This window comes from Pleurodeles waltl, chromosome 11 (genome assembly GCF_031143425.1).
Source record: "Pleurodeles waltl isolate 20211129_DDA chromosome 11, aPleWal1.hap1.20221129, whole genome shotgun sequence".
Taxonomy (NCBI): Eukaryota; Metazoa; Chordata; class Amphibia; order Caudata; family Salamandridae; genus Pleurodeles; species Pleurodeles waltl.
The window spans coordinates 18,187,415-18,214,713 of NC_090450.1; the positions used below are offsets into that span (position 1 = coordinate 18,187,415).

Below are 27,299 nucleotides of genomic sequence, written 5' to 3' on the forward strand. Positions count from 1 at the left end.
CGACCTTGCTGACCCTGAAATAGGTAAGATGTTTGTGAAAAGCTCTCTGTTAAAGGGAAGAAAATGTAGTTGGTAACATCACTGACTATACCTCTGTTCACATTACTCCATGAACCCTTACAAAGGTTTAAAAAAGAAATTATAAAAAAGGGGATATGAATTAGTATTGGTACAAGGACAAGTTATGCGTTGTACATGAGCTTGTCAGTGGAGGCAACTCCTGCTGTGCATCGTGAAGACTGTACACTGCAGGAATTGGCTACTTTAAAAGTTTGGGCGCAGGCAGTCATTTTTGCTCCACAGAGTAAAGGCTGTATGCATAAGGTGTTGGTTGCTGAGAGATGTTTCATTGCAGATTCTGGCTTAAATTCAAAGCCTCTTGCCAACCAACTCTGAGTAAAGCCAAATGTTGTGTGCACCAGGGATTACCCACCTGTGAAATAGTTGGGCCCATGGCCAAGCATCTATTTTTGTATCCATTACTGATGTTTTCTTTTCTGTCATAAGGACTTAACCAATTCAATGCTTCAGTGAGGATATCACAGGCCATCAGATAAAAATGACAAATTAGGCACCGTCATGACAGTGAATCGAGTTGATGACTCACTAACAAAGAAGAGTGCGCATCAGCCTTTTGTGCTTCTAAGTTAAAGGAATGGCATAACAGAAATGTCCTGTAAAGTTGTTTCTCATGGATCTTTCTACCTGCAGATTCCTGACCCGTAGAACAACGCCAGGCATCAGACTGGATCTGTCAACTCCAAAGCTCTCATGTCACTGGTAGTGGGTGCTGGCTTTGTATCAGCCCTGGAAGTGGCATCAGGTGAGGTCACCAAAGCCACATAGAGCCCACCATGGTACGACTACACCAGTTCCCTTTTATCTGCACCTTCAACACTAATCCGGAGCTTGCTTCTTCTTAGAGTTTTGTGTGTTTTCCTCACACAGAAAAATTACAAGTTTAGTGCTATGTCATTTCTGAAGTACTCAGGATTTAAACCTGATAGGAATTGCATGAGACAGATGTCGATTACAGCCCAACACTGCATTTGTTTATGGTGCTTGTGGTCTGATCCTTATTCCCTCCCTTGTGCTTCTTGCCTCAGTATGCACCCAAACATTGTCCAGCAGCACGAGGTCAAGCTCTTCAAGGCGTGGACACACAAAAAAGTCCTCCACAACCCAGACCTTGACCTAGGTCTTCCTCCTTGCATTCCTCAGGAGCAAAACAAAAGAAGCACAGAAAACACAAGCAGAGATCAAGAACCGTTATGCCCTCTAGGCAACCCTGGTCTCCCAGAGGATTGTTATTCTTGTAGATGGAACTAGTAGAGATGGGGTCAACAGGCACTCCTTCTGAATTCGTAGTCAAACAAGACCTTGAGCCGACTCCATCTGCATCGGCGCCTGCAGTCTCTCTGGTGCTAACTCCTTTCTTTCTATATCCATCAAAGCCAGTGTCCTTCCTCTTATGCCAGTCGGTGCTGCAGTTGTCGCCCATCCCAGAGTTTCCAGCATCTAATACAGATGCAGAAGCATTCCTCAATGCCATGTTTGGAATATCTGCTAGAGCCTCAAACCCCTCAGGTGCATCACTGGGACCTAGTAGGCCATTTGGCCTCCCACATTTATGGTGATGATGCTGTATAGTGCAAGACCTGCAGCACCATCACCTGCCCTAGTTTCATACAGGCACATAACTACGCTGTACCGCCTTCACCACAGTAGTCAATGCTGAAGGCCCAGCCACTGATGCTACCACCTCCACCCCTGCTAGAGCCACATTCACAGCCATTGGTGCCACCCCATTTATGCTATGGAGCCTCCTCCCCAGAAATGGTCTTAAAGAAAGGGGCAAAGACTCATTGAGGAGGAAGAATATTGCCAATGAAATAATGCACTCGTTGGATCAGATTCTGATTCGCTCAACCTTTATGAATGGTGAGATGACTGGTAGAGGACCCTTTTAACATCCCTGGCTTGTCTTCGGCTAGTGGGTTGGATAGTTATCCTGAGCTGAGTATGGATTGTCATGCTGGGTCCCCAACCCTAGAGGTCATATTGCTACAGTTTGTGAATAAGCAGGCAGCTGAAGTTTTAGAGTTGCAGCCACTATCAACTAATGAGAAGACAAAGGGTGTCATTATGACCCCGGCAGTCTGTGTAAATGTGGTGATAGTACCGTCAACAGGCTGGCGGTACATACCGCACATTAAGACATTGGCAGGTTGCCTGAAGCCAAGCCAATGTACCACACCGACCGCCATGGTGGTAGCAGCCGCTGGGCTGGAGATAACAATCTCCAATCCGGTGGCCGCTACTGTCCCGCCGGCGGCATTATGACCCTGCCTACCGCCATGGTTTTTGTGGAGTTTGTATCGCCACGAAAACCATGGCGGCAGGCCCTACCAGTGACAGGGAATTCCTTCCCTGTCAATGGTAGGAGGCCCCCACCCCCACCTCCATCTACGCTCCCCCCTTTAAATCCACCCCCCATACACGCACACACAGTGCATTCACACACTCACTCACACAGGCATACACGCATTCATACACGTATGCATCCATTCATTCACGCACACATCCGTACACACATCCAAACGTACATGCAGACACGCATTCACTTTTCTATTAATTCACGCAATCGCACACATGCACTCACACGCATGCAACACTACACACTCATGCGCATGCACGCACACACTCAGTCATGCACACCCCCCACACACGCACACAACACCCCTCTCCCCTGTCGGAAACCTGACTTACCTGAATCCAGGGTGTCTTCCGACAGTGAACGAGACAGGGCGCTGTTACCACCAGCAGTGCCCGCCATCAGAACACCACCAGGCCATATTATTTGTCATAATACGTCTGGCGGCGGTCTACTGGCATGGCGCTGCTTGTGGTAGTAGCACCACCTTAACACCGTCCGCCAGTATGGCCACAGCCGCATTTCCGCCCTTCTTGTGGAGGAAATCTGGCTGTGGTCATATTATGGCGGGCAGATGTTAGCAACGGCGACAGTCTTTTGGCGGCTGTCGCCGTGGGGGTAGGCAGTACTAACCGCCAATGTCTTAATCAGGGCCATAATGTTCTCATGGAGGGGTTCTCCCTGCAACACCCACTTCTGAGCCCCTTCTAAACTTCAATGATGCCCTAATATAGTCTGTCTTGGCTGCTTGGAAGAAGTCAACTTCAGCTCCAGCTGTCAGTTGGCTGATGCCTAGGTGATATCCCCCTTCCCCTGGTGATCATCTGTCTCTGGAGAGTCTTTTGATACAGGCATTTTGTTCTTTAGAACAACTACAGGGAGCATTTCCTACAGTCCCATCAAACAGAGAATCCAAAAGGTTGGAGGCATGAGAAAGAAGATTTTCTTCGCAGGCAGTATGGCCCTGAAATGACTGAAGGGGTAGCTAAGGGCCAAGGATACCCCAGCAAGTCTCCTCCTCTCCTTTCCTGCCCTCTCAGAAAAGCAGTCTTATTTGTCTTCTCCAAAAGGATTTAGAGCCTGTGGGAGGGTGAGTGTATTCCTTTCTGCCAGCCATTTTAGACAGTTGATTCCTTTACTTAGTGGAAAGAGGTTACACTCTTACCTTCCTTCAAGTTAGACTCTCCATCCCACCCCGTCCTCTTTTTACACTCTAGAGCACCTCACCATGCTACAGCTAGCGGTGGCAGCATGTCTGTTGAAGGGAGCAGTGGAGTAAGTGCCGCTGTAGGATATTTGCCACAAATGCTATTTCTGTTATTTTCTTGTGCTCAAGAAGGATGGTGTGTGACCGATCCTGGACCTCAGGGAACTGAACTTAAGCCTTAAAAAGGAAAAGTTCAAAATGCTGACTGTAGCTCAAGTATTACAGGCACTGGAAGCTGGAGATTAGACATGTCTCTGGACCTGCAAGACGCGTACTTCCACATCTCTATCCTGCAGTCCCACCACAAGTACTTGCTATTTGTAAGTGGGTTTACACACTACCATTTTGTAGTTTTCCCATTTGGGTTAACAAAGGCATCAAGTCTTCACCAAGGTAGTGGCAGTGGTTGTGTCCCGTCTCAGATGGTCACCATCTCGAACTTCTTGTACCTGGAGGACTGGCTCATCAAAGCGGGGTCGCCATTCAAGGTATCACCTCTTTGCAGTTAAGAGTCCCTACTGTTTGACCTATGCATTTCCATCAACAAGCCCAAATCATACCTGAGGCCATCCCAGTGACTCCAGTTCATAAGAGTCATTTCTGAACACCACCTTCTTCCATCCTCTACTTGCAGACATACAAGAGATGGTTCAGTCCTTTCAGTGAGGTGCAAGACTTCCAGTTCTGAGAGTTCTCAAATTCATCAGTCTGCCAGCTTCCTATATTCTCTTAGTCACACTTGCACATTAAAACATTAAAGCCCTACAGTGGTGCCTTAATAAGCAGTACTGGGGAGACATGTTGGACTACATTGTAAACTTCCGCAGCGCTCCTCTGTTGGTGGTTTGGTGGGGGAACGAGGAAAACCTGAGCTGCGGGATGTCCTTCACCCCTGCAAACGGTCACTACGGTAGTGTTGGATGCCTCCACCTTAGGGTGGGGAGCCAATCTGGAGGATCTGGAAATCAGAGGTCTCTGATCTCCAGAAGAACAGGTTAATCAAATCAACCTATTCAAAGTGTGGGTGATTTGGCTAGCCTTCAATGCCTTCTTCCCCTCCATCCAAGGTCATATTGACCAGATCTTGACGGACAACAAAAGAGCAATGTGGCAAAACAAAAAGCCTTTGCCTGGAGGCATTGAGACTGTGACCTTGAGCACACCACCAGGAGATGGCTCACTGCATATTACCTAGCACAGTATCTGCATGGCAGAGCAACCGCCGGAGGCAGTGTTATTTTGCTGACCGCAAATAGTGTCTGCTTTCAGAGGTAGCCCAGGACATCTTTACCCAGTAGGGCACTCCTTGGTTTAACTTGTACGCCTTTTCAGAAAATGCTGAATGCCGGCACTTTTGCTCTCTTCAGTGTCTGTTGAGGGGACCCTGGGGGTGCGCTTCTGCTGAGACAGAACTTTAAGCTACACTAATCATTTCCCCTCATACCCTTGATTGCCCAAACTCTGAGGAGGACTCACCAACACTGGGCCCAAATCCAGAATTGGCCGAGGAAAGTGTAGCATGCGGACCTTCTGCTCTTCTCCACATTTACCCTGCTGGGACCTCCATTCAGGCCAGACCTTTAATTTCAGTGCCCAGGAAGGGGGTTGAAGTTGGTGGTGGTTCTCCACCCGAATCTCTGAGGCCTCTACCTACATAGTTGGAGGTTGAGTGTAGACATCTGCTGCCTTCAAAGTTGGAGGAGGTAATTTTGTTATCATGTCATCCCTCCATGAAATCTACTTACTCTGAAATATGGGGCTGTTTTGTTGCATGGTGTGTGGACATGATGTGGACTGCTTGAAGGGCATGGTTCTATAATATGTCCTTTCTCTTGCCCAGAGGGGTTATTCGATAGGCTGCATTGTTGGCATTTCTCTGCCTTCCAGATCACCTATCCCTTTTTGAATCTGCCATTGTTTTGTATTGTCTTAAGGGTATGACTTACAAACCCATTTGTTGCGCCTCAGTGCAACCTTAATTTCATTTTGACTTTTCTTATGGGGGCACCGTTTGAGCACGTCCATAGTTATCCCTTAAGGATGGTGACTATCAAAACTGTATTTTCAGTTGCTATCATTTAAGCTAGATGGGTTGGCAAGTTTCAAGGGCTTAGTTCCCTTCTCCCTTTCACTACCTTTACGCTGAAAAATTGGTGTTGGGAACCAGGATTTGTTTCCTGCCCATGGTAGTGACTCCTTTCCACCTGGGTCAATCCATTACCCCTCCAGTCTTTTACCACCTCATCCCACTAAAGCGGAGGAGCTCTTGCATAGATTGGATCCTAGGCAGTTAACTACTACCTGGATCAAACCAAGGACATACCACTGGATGACCAGCCTTTGTTCAGGTTTTGTGGTACCAAAAAAGGTAAAGCTTTACATAAAAGAGCCTTTTTGAGATGGATCATACTTTGCATCAAGAACTGCTAAGCTTTGACCAACAAGGACCCTTCAGCTGAGATCAGAGCCTATTTCCATTGCAGAGATCTGCAAGGCGGCAATGATGTCTGGATTCCGAGGTGCTTCGAGATAGTCAATTTGCCAGATTTCTTCTGCAGGATTTCCTTATCTAACCATCCATCCACCCTCCTCGAGGGGCAGGGTATTTCTGTGAAACATATTCTATGGGAGAGGAATTTGCAGGTAGAATTATCAATCAGAAGAAAAAGTTACTTACCGTTGGTAGTGATCTTTTTGGTGAATAATCTATCTACCTGCAGATTCCTCAACCGCCGCCCCCATGCCCATTTGATGAATGTGTTACAGGGAATGTTAATATGGTCCAAATCTGTTTTTTGACATTGCACTATTCTGTCAATGTCTGCCCATCCATTCCCCATGAAGGTTTGGAAAAAATAGATGGAAACTGATGTTGTTGTGTCGGGGCTGTTGCAATATGGCTTTCTGACATCAGTAGGAAGCCAGCGCCCACAATTGGCAGCATGGGATCTTTGAAGTTTCTGGATCCAGTCTGACAACTGGGATTATTTATTCTACAAAGTGAAGAATCTGCAGGTAGTTAGAATATTCACTAGAGTGATTGTTACCAGAGGTAACTTTTTCTTCATGTACGGTAGTTTGTATACTAATACAGCTGCTGAATACAATGAAACTAGTAATAGGCCTTAAGTTTTTGATGTCTGAGTCGCTAATTAGCACTTTAATAGTAATCTTAGGATAGTAAGAGGCTGATTCACAATGAAAACTTTAACTTTATAAGTCAAGCAGAGGCCTATGATTTGGATAAGTTACTCTTTTTTGGATTTCTAAAAATCTTTGCATGCAAATCTATATCAGCTGTATATTTAATTGAATATTGCTAACCATGTACTGGCTGATTTTTCACAGAGGTATCATTCACTAGATTACAGTCAGAGTAGAGTTACAAAAGCAGCTTCACATTTCTTCCCAGTTCTGTTTTTGCAGTTGGAGAACTCACTCCGTCTATTCTCCCCACATTTTGTCATGAGTTTATCATGCATCGTAGTAGAGGTCTTATCTGTGAGGTCACAGTTCAAATAAGGAGAAGATGCCTCATGTAGGAGAATGACTGCGTCACCCCTGTGGTACTATTGAGATATGTATGTCCAGCCAGATAATGGTTAATGTCCCTGTCACTTTTCGGCTGTGCCATGGCTGGTAGGCGGCTGGTAGGAAGAGGGAGCTGGAGAAAGTACAACTAATGTGGAGTAAATTAAAGGCGGTTGTCAAGTTATTAGCTGGGTTTGGCGTAGTTGCTCACTACTGTGAAGGGCAATCTGTTACAACTTCCCATGGTAATGGACAGCTTATCTGGGAATCATGGGCTATGCATATATTTACCATCCATTTATTATATTGTTTCCATTTTTCTTTTGTAGATATTGACGATTGTAAAGGTGTACTTTGTGCACATGGAGGAATTTGCATAGATGGAATCAACAACTACACTTGCCGATGTACCCCTAACTGGCAGGGCCTTTTATGTGGCATAGGTAAGATCTTTTGAGTTCACTGATTTGCTAATTTGTGTTTTCTCATTAACATGTAGATCAGCAATTGTTTTAAGGAGATGCCTGTCCTATTTGTAGCACCTGTTGCTGCATCTTTTCTTGTAGCTAAAGCTTTTGCTGTGGGTTTGGACTGATGACCTACTACATAGGTCCCACCTCTGGGTGCTTTCACCCCCCAAAAACCACAAGTCCAATGGAGACCGAATCATGAGACATAGCCACATCATCACCATTCAATTATCATGCTCAAAAGGCTGTTGGGATCTGATCTGGTCTGGATTGACCAGTCAGTGTGAGAGACTGTGCAGGTCAGATCATTTCTGAAGCTGCCTTTCTAATTGTTATGCTTTCCCATAGACTTCATATGTTATCTCCACTGAGGGCCAGACAGGATCAGTGCAGGTCCCAGAATTATTTTCTTTGGCTAAAGCAGGTCACCGAGAGGACGTATTTGTACACAATTTCAACCACATCTCTGGGGGACTCCACAAAAAGTGACATTGTTGGTTTAGTATAAAGACCCCATAGAGCCAGCAATGTCAGCACAATACAAAAGATAGGAAACACACTGGAACCTCTTTTTCTTTCACCATCAGCATAAAGAGAAGTGCAGAAAAAAGTCAACAGAGCTATAGAGGTTCACTTTAGAACCTATTTCTATCTTACAAGAACTAAAACCAAAACAGGCATGTTTTTTATTTTTGAGGGCATCTCCTGAGTAATTTCAGGTCTTCTATATGACTGTGTTACCTTTTTGTGCTGTGCCAAAGCCTATGCATTCTTGTACACCATCTGGAGTTGGCCCATTTTCTGTGGGACCATCACAAACAGTACTAATATTGTTGTGAGCCTTGGCGCCCTCAAGACTAGCCATGAGTATGGCACCCATTAAGACTCCTAATTAGATTTATTGGGAAATTTCCCAGTCCAGCACAGTCTGAATTTTTCTCTCAAGGCTGCAGTTTCCCACTTCTCACTGAGTCCCAAAGATACACCTAGGCAATTTACTAATTTGAGCAAGTGCTCTGAATGTAAGCCTAGCGTTTTGTTGCTGTTGGAGTTCACGCTTTAGGTAGAAACGATAATCCTACTGAATAGAATTAAGGGATGCTTTGTTTTCTAAGCGGGACTCACAGAAGGACTCCACATGAGTCACAACCGGAATAAGTATCCTTTGTAAAATGGTGGGGGTTTTATTCAACCCAAGCTATATGCTTCTAAAACAATATGGGCCCTTGGGAGGGGAGGGGTAGAATGACATTTTTTTTCTGTAGAACAAGATTAGGTGTAATCTTGTAGAATCCACCAGCTCAATCAAATATCTTTATGCACTTTTCAGCTCCTAATCTGCCTACTAGTTTGACCACACTATGGTGGCCCTCAGGCTTTGTGACTTTAAATCACAATAATGCACATATATCTCAAGTCCGTTGTCCTTGCTTAGGAGCAAAATGCAACCAAGCTCAATCAGCTAGTAGAGCTTGACTTGTGCAATCTTTTAATCATGCTTCAGTCTAGCATCTTGCCCACATTTGCTTAGATGTAGTTCTGTAATTAATTCTCGATGCAAGACAACATCCCTGCCTTCTATATGTTATCAGTAATGGGATCAGTGATAAAAGTCCTGAGAATTGCCTCAGCGCTACCTTGCATTCATGATGCGATGCAGGAGTCTGGGATGGAGCGAGTTGTATGCCTGCATCAAGCCATCCTTTTGGTCTCAATGTAGCAGGCGGGTGTCGCTCACTGTCCTTTCCTTTTGTACTCCAGTAACTTTCATAGATTCACATGCTTGATTCATTCCCCGTCATCAAGATGGGAGTCCCCGGTGTTACACAAAACAATGCTCTAATGTACATATACATTACAGGTATTAGGCCTTTAGTAACATATCACAGTCATTTTGTAAAAATGGACCAGACTGCAGAATCCACCAATCAGGTTACTCCACCCTCTGGAACCCTCCTCTGAGGAGCTCTATTCCCTCAGATTTTCTACCGCTCGTCGTGCTAAGGAGTCTCCCATGAGCTCTGCTTAGCTCTCTCTCTGAGAAGAGTTATTCTGAGGTATTTTTGATTACATTTCTTCACAGAAACTGAATTCTCTTCAATTTGGTGCTTCAAACTGACAACCATGTCAGAGACACCTAAAAAGGGGTGTAGGAAGCTGGCTCTGCATATACTGTAAAAAAAAAGGAAATAAAGTGTGCACAGATTCCAGGGGTTCCCCAATAGGCTTGACAGAGGCAATAATAGATAATAATAGTGCTCTATTTGTGGTAGTGTGGTCGAGCAGTTAGGCTTATCAGAGGATAGTATTAATCATTTGTTGTACACACACAATCAACAGAAGAAAACACACACCCAATGACTTAACTCCAGACCAATAGGATTTTATATAGAAAAACATATTTTTGTTACTTTATTAACAGAACCACAGGACTCAGTTCAGAAGTAAATACTGTTGGAGGTAAGTACTTAGCATAGACATCAATGTAACCTTGTTTCAGTTTAGTCAAGTAAACAGTTTTTAAATAAAGCAGAGAATATCTATTTTAAAAGTGGACACAGTGCATTTTCAGGACAGTTCATGGGGGAAGAAAATAAAGTAGAGATTAGAAGTAAGTACACAACTTACAGTTCCAGTCTCCGGGTTATGGGTAGTCCACCGTTGGGGGTTCAAATCAACACCAAACACCCACCACCAGCAACACGGGGCTGGCCGGGTGCAGAGGTCAAAGTTGAGCAATTTTAACTTGGCCTCCTATTGAGACAGGGGGTACTGGGAATTCGGTCTGCCAGCAGGTAAGTCCCCGTGGTAGGGAGGGCATACCAGGGGGGATTAGAGGAGAACTGGTGGGGCCCCAAGTAGGCACCAATCCTACACCCTCAGTGGCACTGGGGCAGCCGGGTGCAGGGTACAAACAGGGTATCGGGTTTCCAATGAAACACTATGAGGGGACCCTGGGGGTCACCCAGGTGCTGCAGGTGAGGTCTGGGGGTGTCTCGGGCACACCATTGGTCAGACAGGCAAGAGGGCTGTGTAAGGAAATGCCTCCTTGGCATGGTTACCCCCTAACGTTTTACCTTTGCTGATGCTAAGTTATGATTTGAAAGTGTGCTGGGACCCTGCTAACTAGGCCCCATCACCAGTGTTCTTTCCCTAAACTGTACCTTTGTCTCCACAACTGGCACAACCCTGGCACTCAGGTAAGTCCCTTGTAACTGGTACCCCTGGTGCCAAGGGCCCTGATGCCAGGTAAGGTCTCTAAGCGCTGCACCATGTCTTATGCCACCCTGGGGACCCCTCACTCAGCACATGCACACTACCTTACAGCTTGTGTGTGCTGGTGGGGAGAAAATGACTAAGTCGACATGGCACTCCCCTCAGAGTGCTATGCCAACCTCACACTGCCTGTGGCATAGGTAAGTCACCCCTCTAGCAGGCCTTACAACCCTAAGGCAGGATGCACTATACCACAGGTGAGGGCATATGTGCATGAGCACTATGCTCCTACAGTGTCCAAGCAAAACCTTAGACATTGCAAGTGTAAGGTAGCCATAAGAGTATATGGTCTGGGTGTTTGGCAGACACAAACACCACAGTTCCATAATGGCTACACTGAAATCTGGGAAGTTTGGTATCAAACCTCTCAGCACAATAAATGCACACTGATGCCAGTGTGCAATTTATTGTAACATACACCCTGAATACCAATTCGACTTCTAGTGTAGGCTGAACAGTTTCTGCCAGCCTGCCACACACCAGACATGTTGCTGGCCACATGGGGAGAGTGCCTTTGTCACTCTGTGGCCAGGAACAAAGCCTGTACTGGGTGGAAGTGCTTCACACCTCCCCCTGCAGGAACTGTAACACCTAGCGGTGAGCCTCAAAGGCTCCCCCCTTTTGTTACAGCACCCCAGGGTATCCCAACTAGTGGAGATGCCCGCCCCTCCAGCCACTGCCCCCACTTTTGGTGGCAAGGCTGGAGGAGATAATGAGAAAAATAAGGAGTGACACCCGTCTTGAGAAATCCTCCATCTTGAGTTTGGAGGATTCCCCCAAAAGGATTAGGGATGTGCCCTCCCTCCCCCACAGAGAGGAGGCACAAAGAGGGTGTAGCCACCCTCAAGGACAGTAGCCATTGGCTACTGCCCTCCCAGACCTAAACACACCCCTAAAGTCAGTATTTAGGGGCCCCCAGAACCTAGGAAACTAGATTCCTGCAACCTGAAGAAACAAGAAGGACTGCTGACCTACAAGCCTGTAGAGAAGACGGACAACAGCAACTGCTTTGGCCCCAGCCCCACCAGCCTGTCTCCAACTTCAAAAACCTGCACCAGCGACACATCCAACAGGGACCAGCGACCTCTGAAGCCTCAGAGGACTGCCCTGGACTAAAGGACCGAGAAACTCCTGTGAACAGCGGCCCTGTTCAAAACCAGCTACTTATTTGCAACAAAGAAGCAACTTTCCAAGACTGCACATTTCCCGCCGGAAGCATGAGACTTCACACTCTGCACCTGACGCCCCCGGCTTGAAATCCAGAGAACAAACACCTCAGGGAGGACTCCCTGGCAACTGCGAGCCCGTGAGTAACCAGAGATGACCCCCCACAGCAACGCCTGCAGAGAGAATCCAGAGGCTCCCATTGACCACGACTGCCTGTAACAACACTGCACCCGCAGCCCCCAGGACCTGAAGGAACTGAACTTCAACGCAGGAGTGACCCCCAGGTGACCCTCTGCCTAGCCCACATGGTTGCTGTCCTGAGAAGCCCCCCATGTGCCTGCCTGCACCGCTAGAGTGAACGCCGGGTCCCTCCATTGATTCCTATCTAAAACCCGACACCTGCTTTGCACACTGCACCCGGCCGCCCCTGTACCGCTGAGGGTGTGTTTTGTGTGCCTACTTGTGTCCCCCCCAGTGCTCTACAAAACCCCCCTGGTCTGCCCCCCAAGGACGCAGGTTCTTAACTGGTGGCAGACTGGAACCGGAGCGCCCCTGTTCTCCATAGGCACCTATGTGTTTTGGGCACCTCTTTGACCTCTGCCCCTGACCAGCCCTGAGCTGCTGGTGTGGTAACTTTGGGGTTGCCTTGAACCCCCAACGGTGGGCTGCCTATGCCCCAGAACTGAGACTTGTAAGTGTTTTACTTACCTCCTAATCTAACCTTTACTTACCTCCCCCAGGAACTGTTGATTTTTGCACTGTGTCCACTTTGAAAATAGCTTATTGCCATTTTAACAAAGACTGTATATGATGTTGTTTTATTCAAAGTTCCTAAAGTATCTAAGTGAAGTACCTTACATTTAAAGTGTGTACTGTAAATCTTGAACCTGTGGTTCTTAAAATGAACTAAGAAAATATATTTTTCCATATAAAACCTGTTGGCCTGGAGTAAGTCTTTGAGTGTGTGTTCCTCATTTATTGCCTGTGTGTGTACAACAAATGCTAACACTACCCTCTGATAAGCCTACTGCTCGACCACACAACCACAAAATAGAGCATTAGAATTATCTAATTTTGCCACTATCTTACCTCTAAGGGGAACCCTTACACTATTTCTCACTTTGAAATAGTATATACAGAGCCATCTTCCTACATTGGTGGCAGCGGTGGGATCTAAGACTTTGCATTTGCTGGACTATTCAGCCAATACCTGATCACACGACTAAATTCCAAAAATTGTCATTAGAAACTGATTTTTGCAATTTGAGCTATTTTTTCTAATTTTTTAAAGTCCTGCTAGGGCCTTGTGTAAGTCCCTGTTAGCATTTCCTTTAGAGTTTAAAAGTTTTGTAAAAGTTTGGATTAAGTTCTAGAAATAGTTTTAGATTCTCAAAAAGTATCCCAACGTTTAGAAAAATAATGTCTAGCACAGAAGAGATGGTGGTGGAACTCAACCTCACCCCTTACCTACATCTAGGGATGTCAGAGTTAAGGACTCTCTGTAAGCTAAAAAATATAAAGACTGGATCAAACCCTACCAAAGTCAAGCTCCAGGAGCTTTTGGTAGAGTTTGCAAGAGACCACCCCTCTGAGGATAACCCTACAGAGGGGGAAGCTAGTGACCAGGAGGATGATTCCCTCCCTCTTGTCCTAGTTAGAGAGGCCAGGGTCCCTCAAACCCTGACTCCACAAGTGATAGCCAGAGATACTGGTTCTTCCACAGGGGAGACCAGTAACTCTGGAAGCATTGAGGGCAGCCTCAATGAAGATGACCTTCTGTTAGCCAGGATGGCCAAAAGATTGGCTTTGGAGAGACAGCTCCTAGCCATAGAGAGGGAAAGACAAGAATTGGGTTTAACTCCCATCAATGGTGGCAGCAACATAAATATAGTCAGAGAAAGTACTGACATGCTAAAAATCCCCAAAGGGATTGTAACAAAATATGAAGATGGTGATGACATCACCAAATGGTTCAAAGCTTTTGAGAGGGCTTGTGCAACCAGAAAAGTAAACAGTTCTCACTGGGGTGCTCTCCTTTGGGAAATGTTCACTGGAAAGTGTAGGGATAGACTCCTCACACTCTCTGGTAAAGATGCAGAATCCTATGACCTCATGAAGGCTACCCTGATTGAGGGCTTTGGATGCTCAACTGAGGAGTACAGGATTAGGTTTAGGGGGGCTCAAAAATCCTCGAGCCAGACCTGGGTTGATTTTGTTGACTTCTCAGTCAAAACACTAGATGGTTGGATTAATGGCAGTGGTGTAAATGATTATGAAGGGCTGTATAACTTGTTTATGAAGGAACACCTTTTAAGTAATTGTTTCAATGATAAACTACATCAGCATCTGGTAGACCTAGGTCCAATTTCTCCCCAAGAATTGGGAAAGAAGGCAGACCACTGGGTCAAGACAAGGGTGACCAAGACTTCCACAGGGGGTGACCAAAAGAAAGGGTCACAAAGCCTTCCCAGGAGAAGAGTATTGAGACATCCAAGGGAAAAAGTAAAGAGTCGTCTACAGGGTCCCAAAAACCTGCACAGGAGAATGGGTCCAAAGCCTCTTCACAATCCTCATTTGAGTACAAGGGTAAAAACTTTGATCCCAAGAAGGCCTGGTGTCGCAGCTGTAGTCAGCATGGACACCAAACTGGAGACAAGGCCTGTCCCAAGAAAGGTTCCACTTCAACTACTACTCCAGTTAGCACCGGAATAGCCAGTCTCCAGGTGGGATCAACAGTGTGCCCAGAGCAAATCAGGGTCCACAATGAAGCTACATTAGTCTCTGAGGGTGGGGTGGACCTAGCCGCACTAGCTGCCTGGCCGCCTAACATGCAAAAATACAGGCAGCAGCTCTTAATTCATGGGACTAGAGTAAAGGCCCTGGGGGATACATGTGCCAGTGTCTCAATGGTGACAGACAAACTGGTTTCCCCAGGGCAATACCTTACTGGACAAACTTATCCATTAACCAATGCTGACAATCAGACTAAAGTACATCCCATGGCTATGGTAACTTTAGAATGGGGAGGGGTCACTGGCCTAAAACAGGTGGTAGTCTCTTCTGGTACACCAGTAGAATGTCTGCTTCAAAATGATCTAGAGTCCTCAGCATGGGCTGAGGTAGAACTCAAAACCCATGCAGCCATGCTGGGTATCCCTGAACTGGTGTGTGTCAAGACTAGAGCACAGTGCTGAGCTCAGGGTGAAAAGGTGTTGGAGCTTGGAATAATGGTCCAACCTTCCAAGAGAAAAGGAAAGAAGACTGGGGAACCAGCTTCAGCACAGAAAAAGAAACAGAACCTCTCTTCTCAGGAAGAAGTTCTATCCACTAAGGGAACTGAGCCCATGGAGTTAGAACCTTACCAGGTTGAGCTCATGGGCACAGGGGGGCCCTCAAGGGAACAGCTGTGCAAGGGGCAAGAAACCTGTCCCTCTCTTGAAGGCCTAAGACAGCAAGCAACTGAACAAGAAAAAGGAATTGTCAGTGGAACACACATGGTCTATTGGGAAGATGGACTCCTTTACACTGAGGCAAGAGATCCCAAACCTGGTGCCACTAGGAGTGTGGTACTGCCTCAGGAGTTTAGGGAGTTCATTCTGACCTTAGCCCATGGCATTCCCCTTGCTGTGCATTTGGGACAAACCAAGACATGGGAGAGGCTAGCCAACCATTTCTATTGGCCCAATATGTCGCAGAAGGTAAAGGAGTTTTGTGCCTCTTGTGCCACCTGTCAAGTCAGTGGTAAGACAGGTGGCCATCCAAAGGCACCCCTCATTCCACTTCCAGTGGTGGGGGTCCCCTTTGAAAGAGTGGGAGTGGATATAGTGGGTCCACTTGAACCTCCCACAGCATCAGGAAATCAGTATATCCTAGTAGTGTTGGAGCATGCTACTAGGTACCCTGAGGCAATTCCCTTTAGGTCCACTACTGCCCCTGCAGTAGCCAAAGCACTCATTGGTATTTTTACCAGAGTGGGATTTCCTAAGGAGGTGGTTTCTGACAGAGGTACCAACTTCATGTCAGCTTACCTAAAACACATTTGGAATGAGTGTGGGGTGACTTACAAATTCACCACACCATACAATACACAAACCAATGGTCTTGTTGAGGGATGTAACAAGACATTCACGGGCATAATCATGGGGCTCCCTGAAAAACTCAAAAGGAGATGGGATGTCCTCTTGCCATGCCTGCTTTTCACCTACAGAGAGGTGCCTCAGAAGGGAGTAGGGTTTCCCCCTTTGAACTTCTGTTTGGCCATCCTGTTAGGGGACCACTAGCCCTTGTAAAAGAAGACTGGGAGAGACCTCTCCATGAGCCTAAACAAGATATAGTGGACTATGTACTAGGCCTACGTTCAAGGATGGCAGAGTACATGGAAAAGGCAAGCAAAAACCTTGAGGCCAGCCAACAACTCCAGAAGATGTGGTATGACCAAAAGGCTGCTATGGTTGAGTTTCAGCCAGGGCAGAAAGTCTGGGTTCTGGAGCCTGTGGCTCCTAGGGCACTTCAGGACAAATGGACTGGTCCTTACCCAGTGCTAGAAAAGAAGAGTCATGTCACCTACCTGGTGGGCCTAGGCACTAGCAGGACCCCCAAGAGGGTGATCCATGTTAACCGCCTAAAACTCTTCCATGACAGGGCAGATGTAAACATGTTAATCGTTACAGATGGGGACAAGGAAGCAGAGAGTGAACCTCTCCCTGATCTCCTCTCCACTGACCCTAAGGATGGCACAGTTGATGGAGTGATCTATTCAGACACCCTCTCTGGCCAACAGCAAGCTGACTGCATGCAAGTCCTCCAGCAGTTTGCTGAGCTCTTTTCCCTTGACCCCTGGTCAATCACACCTGTGTACCCATGATGTGGACACAGGAGACAGCATGCCTGTCAAAAACAAAATATTCAGACACTCTGACCAAGTTAAGGAAAGCATCAAAGTGGAAGTCCACAAGATGCTGGAGTTGGAAGTGATTGAGCACTCTGACAGTCCCTGGGCTAGCCCAGTGGTCTTGGTCCCCAAACCTCACACCAAAGATGGCAAGAGAGAGATGAGGTCCTGTGTGGAATACAGAGGGCTTAATTCTGTCACCAAGACAGATGCTCATCCCATTCCAAGGGCAGGTGAGCTGATTGACAAATTGGGTGCTGCCAAATACTTAAGTACCTTTGACTTGACAGCAGGATACTGGCAAATAAGAATGGCACCAGGAGCAAAAGAGAAAACAACATTCTCTACACCTGATGGGCACTTCCAGTTGTCTGTGATGTCCTTTGGCCCAAAGAATGCCCCTGCCACCTTCCAGAGTTTGGTGAATCAAGTCCTTGCTTGCTTTGAGTTCTTTAGTGCAGCTTATCTTGATGATATTGCTGTCTTTAGCTCCAGCTGGCAGGATCACCTGGTCCACCTAAAGAAGGTTTTGCAGGCCCTGTAAGCAGCAGGCCTCTCTGTCAAGGCAACCAAATGTCAGATAGGGCAGGGTACTGTGGTTTACTTGGGGCACCTTGTGGGTGGAGGCCAGGTTCAGCCACTCTGACCCAAGATGCAGACTATTCTGGACTGGGTAGCTCCAAGAACCCAAACTCAAGTCAGGGCATTCCTTGGCTTGACTGGGTACTATAGGAGGTTTGTGAAGGGATATGGATCAATAGTGACACCCCTCACAGAACTTACCTCCAAGAAAATGCCCAAGAAAGTGAAATGGACCATGGACTGTCAAAAGGCCTTTGACACCCTGAGGCAAGCAATGTGTACAGCACCAGTTTTGAAAGCTCCAGATTACTCTAAGCAGTTCATTGTGCGGATAGGTGCCTCTGAACATGGGATAGGAGCAGTCCTGTCCCAGACAAATTACCAGCCTGTTGCTTTTATTAGCAGGAGGTTACTCCTCAGGGACCAGCGTTGGAGTGCCATTGAGAGGGAGGCCTTTGCTGTGGTCTGGTCCCTGAAGAAGATGAGACCATACCTTTTTGGTACTCACTTCACAGTTCAAACTGACCACAGACCTCTTAGATGGCTAATGCAAATGAAAGGAGAAAACCCTAAACTGTTGAGGTGGTCCATATCCCTACAGGGAATGGACTTTATAGTGGAACACAGACCTGGGACTGCCCATGCCAATGCAGATGGCCTTTCCAGGTTCTTCCAATTAGAAAATGAAGACTCTCTTGGGAAAGGTTAGTCTCATCCTCTTTATTTTTGGGGGGTGGGGAGGTGTAAGGAAATGCCTCCTTGGCATGGTTCCCCCTAACTGTTTGCCTTTGCTGATGCTAAGTTATGATTTGAAAGTGTGCTGGGACCCTGCTAACCAGGCCCCAGCACCAGTGTTCTTTCCCTAAACTGTGTCTTTGTCTCCACAATTGGCACAACCCTGGCACTCAGGTAAGTCTCCTACAGGCCTTCTGTTGATCGTTGCTGCTCCGAGTGTCGATTTCTCCAAGGCCCGTGGCTGCGGGTGCAGTGGGTCCTTTGGCGTCGGTTATCTTCGTCCTCGGCAGTCGCGGTCAGGGTAGTCCTCGGGGTTCCCTCTACAGGCGTTGTTGTGGAGGGGTGGAGAGTTCCACCCAGGGTGGGCATTTGGTTGCCGTTGTCTGAGGGTCCTCTCTGATCGGTTGGGTCACCTGGATTCGGGCCTTGGGCATCGAGTGGTTAGGACTCATGATTCTGGGGTGAGGTGGGAGTCCTTCAGAAGAGGTTTCTTCTTCTGTTCTTCTTTGGACAGGGCCGCTGTCCATGGGAGTTCTTGATCCTCTGATGCTTGCAGTCCTCTGGAGTTTTTTCAGAGGTTGCTGGATGTGCAGGACGTGTCGCTTTTCTTCTGCAGCTTCTTTGAAGCAGGTGACAGGCTGGTAGGGCTGGGGCCAAGTCAGTTGTTGTCTCCTATCCTTCTCTGCTGGAGTTTCCGCTAAGCAGTCCTTCTTCTTGTGAGGTCGTCAGGACTCTGACTAGCTTGGTACAGGGAGCCCTTAAATAAAAGATTTAGGGACGTTTTAGGGGTCAGAGGGCAGTACCCAATGGCTACTGTCCCTGGGGGTGGCTACACCCTCCTTGTGCTCACTCCCTTTGGGGAGGGGAGCACATTCCTATCCTTATTGGCCCTGATCCTCCAAACCAAGATGGAGGATTCCTTAAGGAGGGGGTCACTTCAGCTCTGGGCACCTTACGGGTGGTCCTGGCTGAGGTGGTGACTCCTCCTTGTTTTTCCTAATCATCCCTCCGGACTTGCCACCAAAAGTGGGGCTTTGTCCGGGGGCTGGGCATCTCCACTAGCTTAAGTGCCCTGGGGCATTGTAACACTAAGCCTGAGCCTTTGAGGTTTACCTCTAGGTGTTACAGTTCCTGCAGGGGGAGATGTGAAGCACCTCCACCCAGTGCAGTCTTTTTTTCTGGCCCCAGAGAGCACAAAGGCTCTCACCCCAGTGGGTCAGAAACTCGTCTCTCAGTGGCAGGCTGGCACAGACCCGTCAGTCCTGCACTGAAGGATTGGGTAAAATACAGGGGGCATCTCTAAGATGCCCTCTGTGTGCATTTTTTAAATAAATCCAACACTGGCATCAGTGTGGGTTTATTATTCTGAGAAGTCTGATACCAAACTTCCGAGTATTCAGTGTAGGCATTATGGAACTGTGGAGTCTGTTTTGACAAACTCCCAGACCATATACTTAATATGTGCACACTGTACTTACAATGTCTAAGAATGGACTTAGACACTGTAGGGGCCTATTGCTAATGCAGCTGTGCCCTCACCTGTGGTATAGTGCACCCTGCCTTAGGGCTTTAAGGCCTGCTAGAGGGGTGACTTACCTATGCCACAGGCAGTGTTTTGTGTGCATATCTCCCTGAGGGGGATGCCATGTCGACTTTGCCTTTTCTCCCCACCAACACACACAATCTGCAATGGCAGTGTGCATGTGTTAGGTGAGGGGTCCCTTAGGGTGGACCAACACATGCTGCAGCCCTTAGGGACCTTCCCTGGTCACAGGGCCTTGGGTACCACTGGTACTTTTTTACAAGGGACTTACCTGTGTGCCAGGGGTTTGCCAATTGTGGAAACAATGGTACATTTTTAGTGAAAGAACACTGATGCTGGGGCCTGGTTAGCAGGGTCCCAACACACTCTGTCAAGTCAGCATCAATATCAGGCAAAAAGTGGGGGGGCAACTGCAACAAGGGCCGTTTTCCTACAATGGCTTTTCAGATCTTGTGCTACCTGCATGAAGAAGAGGCTATATGTGGACAACCCACATGAGGACTGCATATACTGTCAATATCCTAACCATAAGACCAGAGACTGCAAGGTATGTCAAAACGTTTCTACTAAGACTCCAAAAGATAGAGAGGGCCGTCTTCTTCTCTGGCTGCAGAAGTTGAAGTCCAGTGACTACCCGGTCTCTGATGATGACAGTGCCTCCTCTTATATGTCAATCACCAAGACACCAGTGAAGAGACATAGGCCTTCATTACGACATCGGCGGTCTTTTCCCAAGACCGCCGATGCCACTGGCGGTATGTTTGGCACCACTTTTTGACATTTCTGCTGGGCCAGCGGGCAGAAACTGTGTTTCCGCCCACTGGCCCAGGGGAAATATCACCACAATATTGAAGCCAGCTCGTAATGGAGCAGGCGGCAATGTTGAGGTGCGTCGGGTGCAGCAGCACCTGTTGCGCATTTCACTGCCCGTAATTCGGGCAGTGGAATGCATGATGGAGCTGTGCATGGGCTTCCCTGCAGTGCCCCGCCAAGTGCATGTGCACTACAGGGGTCCCCAGGGCCCCCCTGAGTCACCCATACCACCAGCCTTTCCATGGCAGTTTTACCACCATGTAAAAGCTGGCGGATGGGGACTCGTAATCCCCAGGGCAGCGCTGCTCTGGCGGATTGCAACTGCCAGGCTGCAGGCTGGTGGCAGCCTGGCGGAATCAGTAGTATTGCCGTGGCCGCTCCACCACGGTCATAATGTGGCAGTAAGTACCGCCAGCCTGTTGGCGGTACTACCACCACATTATCACAGGCCGCCAGGGTCATAATGACCCCCAAAGGGCCTCATCACGAGGCTGGCAGTCCAACAGCACCATTATGACCGTGGCACCATGGTCCAACCATCGACACGTCAAGCTGCAGCCAGCCTACAGCCTGGCGGTCCCGGCGGTTGTAATCAGCCAGGGCAGCGCTGTAAGGAGCGCTGCCCTGGGGATTACGAGTCCCCATCCACCAGCCTTTCCATGGCGGTTAACACCGCCGGCCATAGAAAGGGTGGCAGAATAGGGGTGTCGGGGGCCTGTGGGCCCCTTGGGGCCCCTGCACTGCCTATGCACTTGGCATGGGCAGTGCAGGGGCCTCCATGCACAGCCCCATCGTGCATTTCACTGCCCGAATTATGGGCGAGAAATGCCCGACTGGTGCCGTTGCACCCGACCCACCACAACATTGCCGCCGGCGTCATTGTTGTGGTGAGTGTTCCGCTGGGTCAGCGGAACACTCCTAATATGGCAGTCAAAAGACTGGCGGTCTTTTGCCTCCAGCAGCTTCTGCAGTTCTGTTAATGGACCGCCAAAGTCATAATGAGGCCCATAGTGTGAACCTGACTCCCACTAAAGAACCTCCAAAAGAGGTGCTGAAAAATTCAGCTGAGAGCTCCTCAAAAACTTTAGCCCTTCAAAGAAACTATTGTCGCAGTCGGAGAAATCAAAGAGGCAACATTACTTATCAAAATCAAAAAAGGAATCTCCCACTCTGTGCCCCCAATGCCGCCTCTTCAGGTTAAGCACACAGCCTCTGCACCGTCGACGGCGCCCTCGTCGACGATATCCTTGTAAACGGCCCAAGCGTCAACGATGACACCAACCGTCGTTACCATGTCTGTGTTAACAGCAGTTTCAACAAAGTCCTCGTCGACGATCATTTCAACTTCGCCGTCGGTATGCCCAATTTCGTCACCACGCATACAATCTGCTTCCGTCAACGACGCCTCCGTTGGCGAGCATCTGGTCGACACCACCACCATCGATGACAGCGATTCTCCTCTCGTCGATGGCCAAGAAAACACTGGGAAGAAGACAATGTCGGTCTACATTGCCTCTTTTCTCATCGACAGAGCAGATAGGACTTAAAAAGCTTGCAAAACATTGTTTAACCCCATCTCTCACTTCTCCAAGCAAAGTTTCCAGGATGTTACCATCGCACCTCTTGGGTGAGGATGATTCGGAGGAAGATGGACTATATGGGGTGGCTAGAAGCCCTTCGCAGCTACATGTCAAATGTCAAGAATACTCTGATGATGATTCATATTATGACAAACAGTATTACTAGCAATCACAACAACAGCAGGAAATGGTATGTTTACCACTTTAGTGTCGGATTTGTACACTATGTTGGCAGATTACAGGGATCGTGGGCCGCCAGCACCTTCATCTGTACAACAACCAACAGTTTTCACAATCCCGGTCGCCCCTCAGCATTTTCACCGGCAGCAGACGTTACCTCCTCCTTAACCAAGAGGTCCCCCCCAGGCTGTACCTACGAGGAAGGTGAATAGGGTGAGATCCATACCCATCAGGATGAATGGGATGAATATATAATTCCAGCGCCTCCCTCTCCTGTACAGCCTTAGGTGGAATCTCCTCCTGAGGATATAGGTGGTTTTCACAACCTACTGGAAAGGGCAGCCAAACGCTTTGCCTTACCAATGCCGGCAACGCAGCAGGATTGGTTCCTGTACGATTTCAAAGATTCTCACAGGAAAACAGTCAGGGCGATTCTGATAACTGACCATGTTTGGAACCAAGGGCTGAAGATTATGCGTAACACTGCAACAGCACCGGCGGTGTTAACTAGGCTTGATAAAAAGTATAAGGCAACAGATGACTCTCCTTCCTGTCTAACAGGACATCCAAAGCTGGACTCTGTTATCTCACAGGTGGCGCAAGAGCAATCTAGAAATCCTTCTACGCCTTTAACCGCACTACAAGATAAAGAAGGAATGCACCTTGATAACATTGGGAAACATTTTTCATCAATGTCTGCCATTGTAGTACGAGCTGCAAATTCCCTTGTACTCCTTGGAAGATATGATAGACAACTATGGTGGGACAATACTCAGTATTTGGAGGAACTCCCAGAGAGTACCAAGGGAGAAGGCAGGAAGGTACTAATAGAGGGGCAACGTTTCTCTGCAGCGATAGACTTCTCACTCGACATCGCCGCTATAGGTTTTCGACTACTAGCTGAGTCAGCAGTTTTGAGGCTTCAAGGGTGGCTTAAAGCCACTAATTTCCAACCTGAGGTTCAGACAAAAATTTTGGATCAACCCTATGATGGAGAAGAATTTTTTGCGAAGCATGTTGATGACCATCTTCAAGCTAAAAAAATCGGACAATGATACCGCCAGATCACTCGGCATTCTAAGGTATAGGAAAGTGCCTTTTCGTGGACCCAGGAGAAGAGGCCAACCTTCATTTCGTGGAGGAAACCAGCAGTATAGGCATCCATTTTACTCCAACAACATCCTCCCGAGAGTGATCAGCAAGATCAAGTTAGAGCCCTGCCACATTATACTAATAGCTCCTGTGTGGCCAAGCCAACATTGGTACATGGAGCTACTACTAATGTCTCTATGTCCACCCATAAAGATGAAGCCAATTCGTTTGTGGCTGACCATGAACCAGGGCCAAGTGAGACATCCGGATCCCAAATCTCTGAGCTTATCGGCATGGCTCCTGAGTTCAATGAATTTGGACATTTGAACAAAGCCGGGGCGGATAGCACAAACAAGACATACTGCCTTAAGTGGAAAAGGTTCTGTTTATGGTGCAGGTCTGCTGATGTACATCCTCTGTCTTCCTTTCCGGACAAAATCTTACCTTACCTTTTGCATCTAGCGTGCTCAGGATTGCAACATGCATCCACTAAAGTTCATCTGGCAGCCATTTCTCGGTTTAGGAGAATGTCCAGTAAACCATCTATTTGGTCTCAGAGGCTCATAAAGCAATAATTAAAGGGTCTTTTTAGGTCCTATCCTCCAGTCAGAGCCCCTCCTCCCACTTGGCAATTGAACACGTTTCTAGGCCAGCTGTGATGAAGAAACCATTTGAGCCCATTCATAAGGCGAATATCAAATATCTTACATGGACGGTAGCACTCATCCTTACGCTTACATTTGCATGTAGGGTTAGTGAAATACAAGCATTCATGATACAGGAAACTTTTTTACAATTCAAAGAGGACAGAGTTATCTTACGCACCAATCCTAAATTCATACCTAAGGTCCCCTCAGACTTTCATCTTAATGAACCTGTGGTATTAAGAACATTCTTCCGTAGGCCTCAAATGGCTGCGCAAAGATCCCTCCACTCACTAGACCTGAAGAGATGTCTATAGTTTTATTTAGACAGGACAAAAGCTTTTAGGGAGTCAAACCAATTTTTCGTAGCTTTCAGTAACTCTAGAAAAGGGTTTTCAGTGACAAAACTGATTATTTCTCGGTGGATTACAAGTGCAATTCTACATTGCCATCAGAAAGCTAGCCTACCCTTGTGTTCTTAGGTGCACACACATTCAACTAGAGCTGTTTCCACATCCTATGCGCTATTTTCAGGAAAGTCATTGCCAGACATCTGCCGAGCTGCAACTTGGAAAACAGCACGTACCTTCACAAGGCACTACTGCCTAGATACTGGAACAATCAGGGGTGCATCGGTTGGGCAGGCAGTACTCAGACATCTGTTCCAATGAAAGTGAGCCATTTGGTATTTCTCACCATCTGCTTTTTACTGTACAAATGCACATTTTCAATAATCTTGCACTCTAACGTTATCATATTTATAGCCAAACATAATTGTAAAAAGTGCTCATAGTGATTTATCATGCTATAATGTTTATATTTCTACCTGCAGAAAATGTGCTAGTTGCTGCTTGCTATTCTGATTCAAGCATGTGAATCAATGAAAGTTCCAATACTGGAGTAAGAAATAAGATACTTACCTGTAACTGTAGTTCTCCAGTATTGGAAACTTTCATAGATTCACATGCGACCCACCCACCTCCCTTGAGGAGTTCACCTTCATTTTGTCAGTATGGTCTTTCCATTAGCACTAATGCTCGGAAAATCTGAGGGAATACAGTTCCTCACAGGAGGGATCTAGAGGGTGGTGTAACCTGATTGGTGGATTCTGGAGTTCAGTCCATTTTTACAAAATGACCGTGATATGTTACTTATCGAAAGGCTTAATGCCTGTAATGTAGATGTACATTAGAGCATTGCTTTTGTATAACACCCGGGACTCCGATCTTGACAATGGGGAAGGATTCAAGCATGTGAATCGATAAAAGTTTCCAATACTGGAGAACTATAGTTACAGGCAAGCAACTTATTTCTTATCTGGAGGCTCAGCTGTCTTTTCCATCTCCAGTTCTGAGGCTTCAGCCTATGTATATGGAACATCTGTTGGTTCAAAAACCAAGTCAAACAGGTAGTTCACATCACATACCTTCCTTATAATGGTAAAGGGGCTCTGGTATTTGTCCCACAGAGTTTGAAGACTGGCGTCATGATCAGACTTCCTGCCCTTGCTGTGACCTGTAAGTTTTAACTTAGCTCATTACTCAGTCCAAGATTACCTTTCAGTCATGTGCAACAGCTAAGATCTTTTTCCTCAGCTCAAGCAGACAGTCCATCTCAGCATGGGAGGCAGACTTAAATTTGCCTTATCAGCCTTTGTTCTCCAGTGTACTACAGATGGGTTGTCTAAAAAAGTTCCAGAAGGGCTAACATTCCTGCCCTTTATCACACATGGCAGTAGGCAAACAGAACATGACAGGATGTTTACTACTCAAGGGTAGTACCAAAGCATCTATCATTGTTACCGTAATTTTATGGCCCATTTCACCCTTTCTCTTTATTTCAATGGAGAATGTTAACATTATGATTTTGAAGGTAGGACACCAGCCTATTTTTTTCCTAGAGACAGCCTGGTAAAATAATAAAGAGACCCACAGTTTTGATCCTAACTCACTCAAAATGTAGCCCCACTCCTCACTGTGGAACTTCAAATACTGTTATTCACCTCAAGGTACCCAGTGCAACTGCAACAGGAACATGGACTGAGAGTAGGAGCTCAGATTGCTGTAGCACCGAGGGATCTGAATCCATTGCTCCCTTTAGTCTGGCTCTAAACCCCCCTTGCCTCTCCTACCACCAAGCAGTAATTCCGACTCCAAGTGCTCACCCAACCATATGCAGAACCCTAGGCCAGAGGCTGTGGCCTCGGATCGAGAGGTCCCACACCCTATAAAAGTGCATGGAAGTACAGACACCACCCTCACAAAAGATTGTCCTGGGCACATGCATGGACTATATCTGGATGCAATCCCCTTCACCTCGTGAACAAGGGTAGCTGTGGGCCAATAGAAAAGCCCATGGATGTGTGCCACACCCACCCACCTTCCCCCACCTACAGCACAACATGGGGATGCAGACAACAATCCTTCCAGACTGCTTCTTCCCAACTCTGACCCGACAACCCCCTGCCTAACTCAAACTGGCTCCTCCCAATCAAGCAAGCAGCAAATGTCACCAGATTTGTCCCTGGAATTAGGAAAAACACACAATAGAAGACCTGGTATTCCAGGGTCCAGCTAGTCATTCCGCATTATGGGGACAAAACCTATTATTGCCTTAATTTTGTGCGGAAATACTACCTGGAATCAGGGATTCTGGCCCGATATCCCCGCACTGAATTCTGCAAAGATCTTATTCAGGATTATCTATTTATTATTATTGATTGAATACACTGAGGGCACTTGATGGTTTGTTATGAATTCTGAAAACAAGACTATTTGAAGATCTTGCTGCAAGTTTATTTTATGGGGTGCATCTTGTATGATTATTATGATTATTAGTATACTCACCTTAAAGTTCCTTTCCACTTGATTTGCACTGCTTGCACATTATAAATAATGAACTAAACTAAGAGGTCTACTGAATCCAGGTTAATATTGGACGCAGCAAGCATATTATTTAACATTGTGCTTTTTGTCAACAGATGTGAATGAATGCAGTATGGGTCTAAGCAGGTGCCATTCCAATGCAGTCTGCGCCAATACCGTGGGCTCTTACACCTGCACCTGCAATGCTGGCTACAAGGGTGATGGATTTTCATGTAGAGGTACTGTATGCAGCTCTCCATCAATACTACTTCGGCCTTCTTTATGCCATT

At 47.0% G+C, this 27,299-nt stretch overlaps 1 protein-coding gene across 2 annotated transcripts in view; it reads left to right on the forward strand.

The window, feature by feature from the left end:
- Positions 1-27,299, forward strand: part of LOC138265247 (fibrillin-2-like) — a 514,969-nt gene that overhangs the window by 56,705 nt on the left and 430,965 nt on the right. For both annotated transcript variants that reach the window (XM_069212836.1, XM_069212838.1), the window contains exons 10-11: positions 7,502-7,615; positions 27,126-27,248. In XM_069212836.1, the coding sequence (XP_069068937.1) occupies positions 7,502-7,615; positions 27,126-27,248 (237 nt within the window). The remainder of the gene's footprint in view (positions 1-7,501; positions 7,616-27,125; positions 27,249-27,299) is intronic.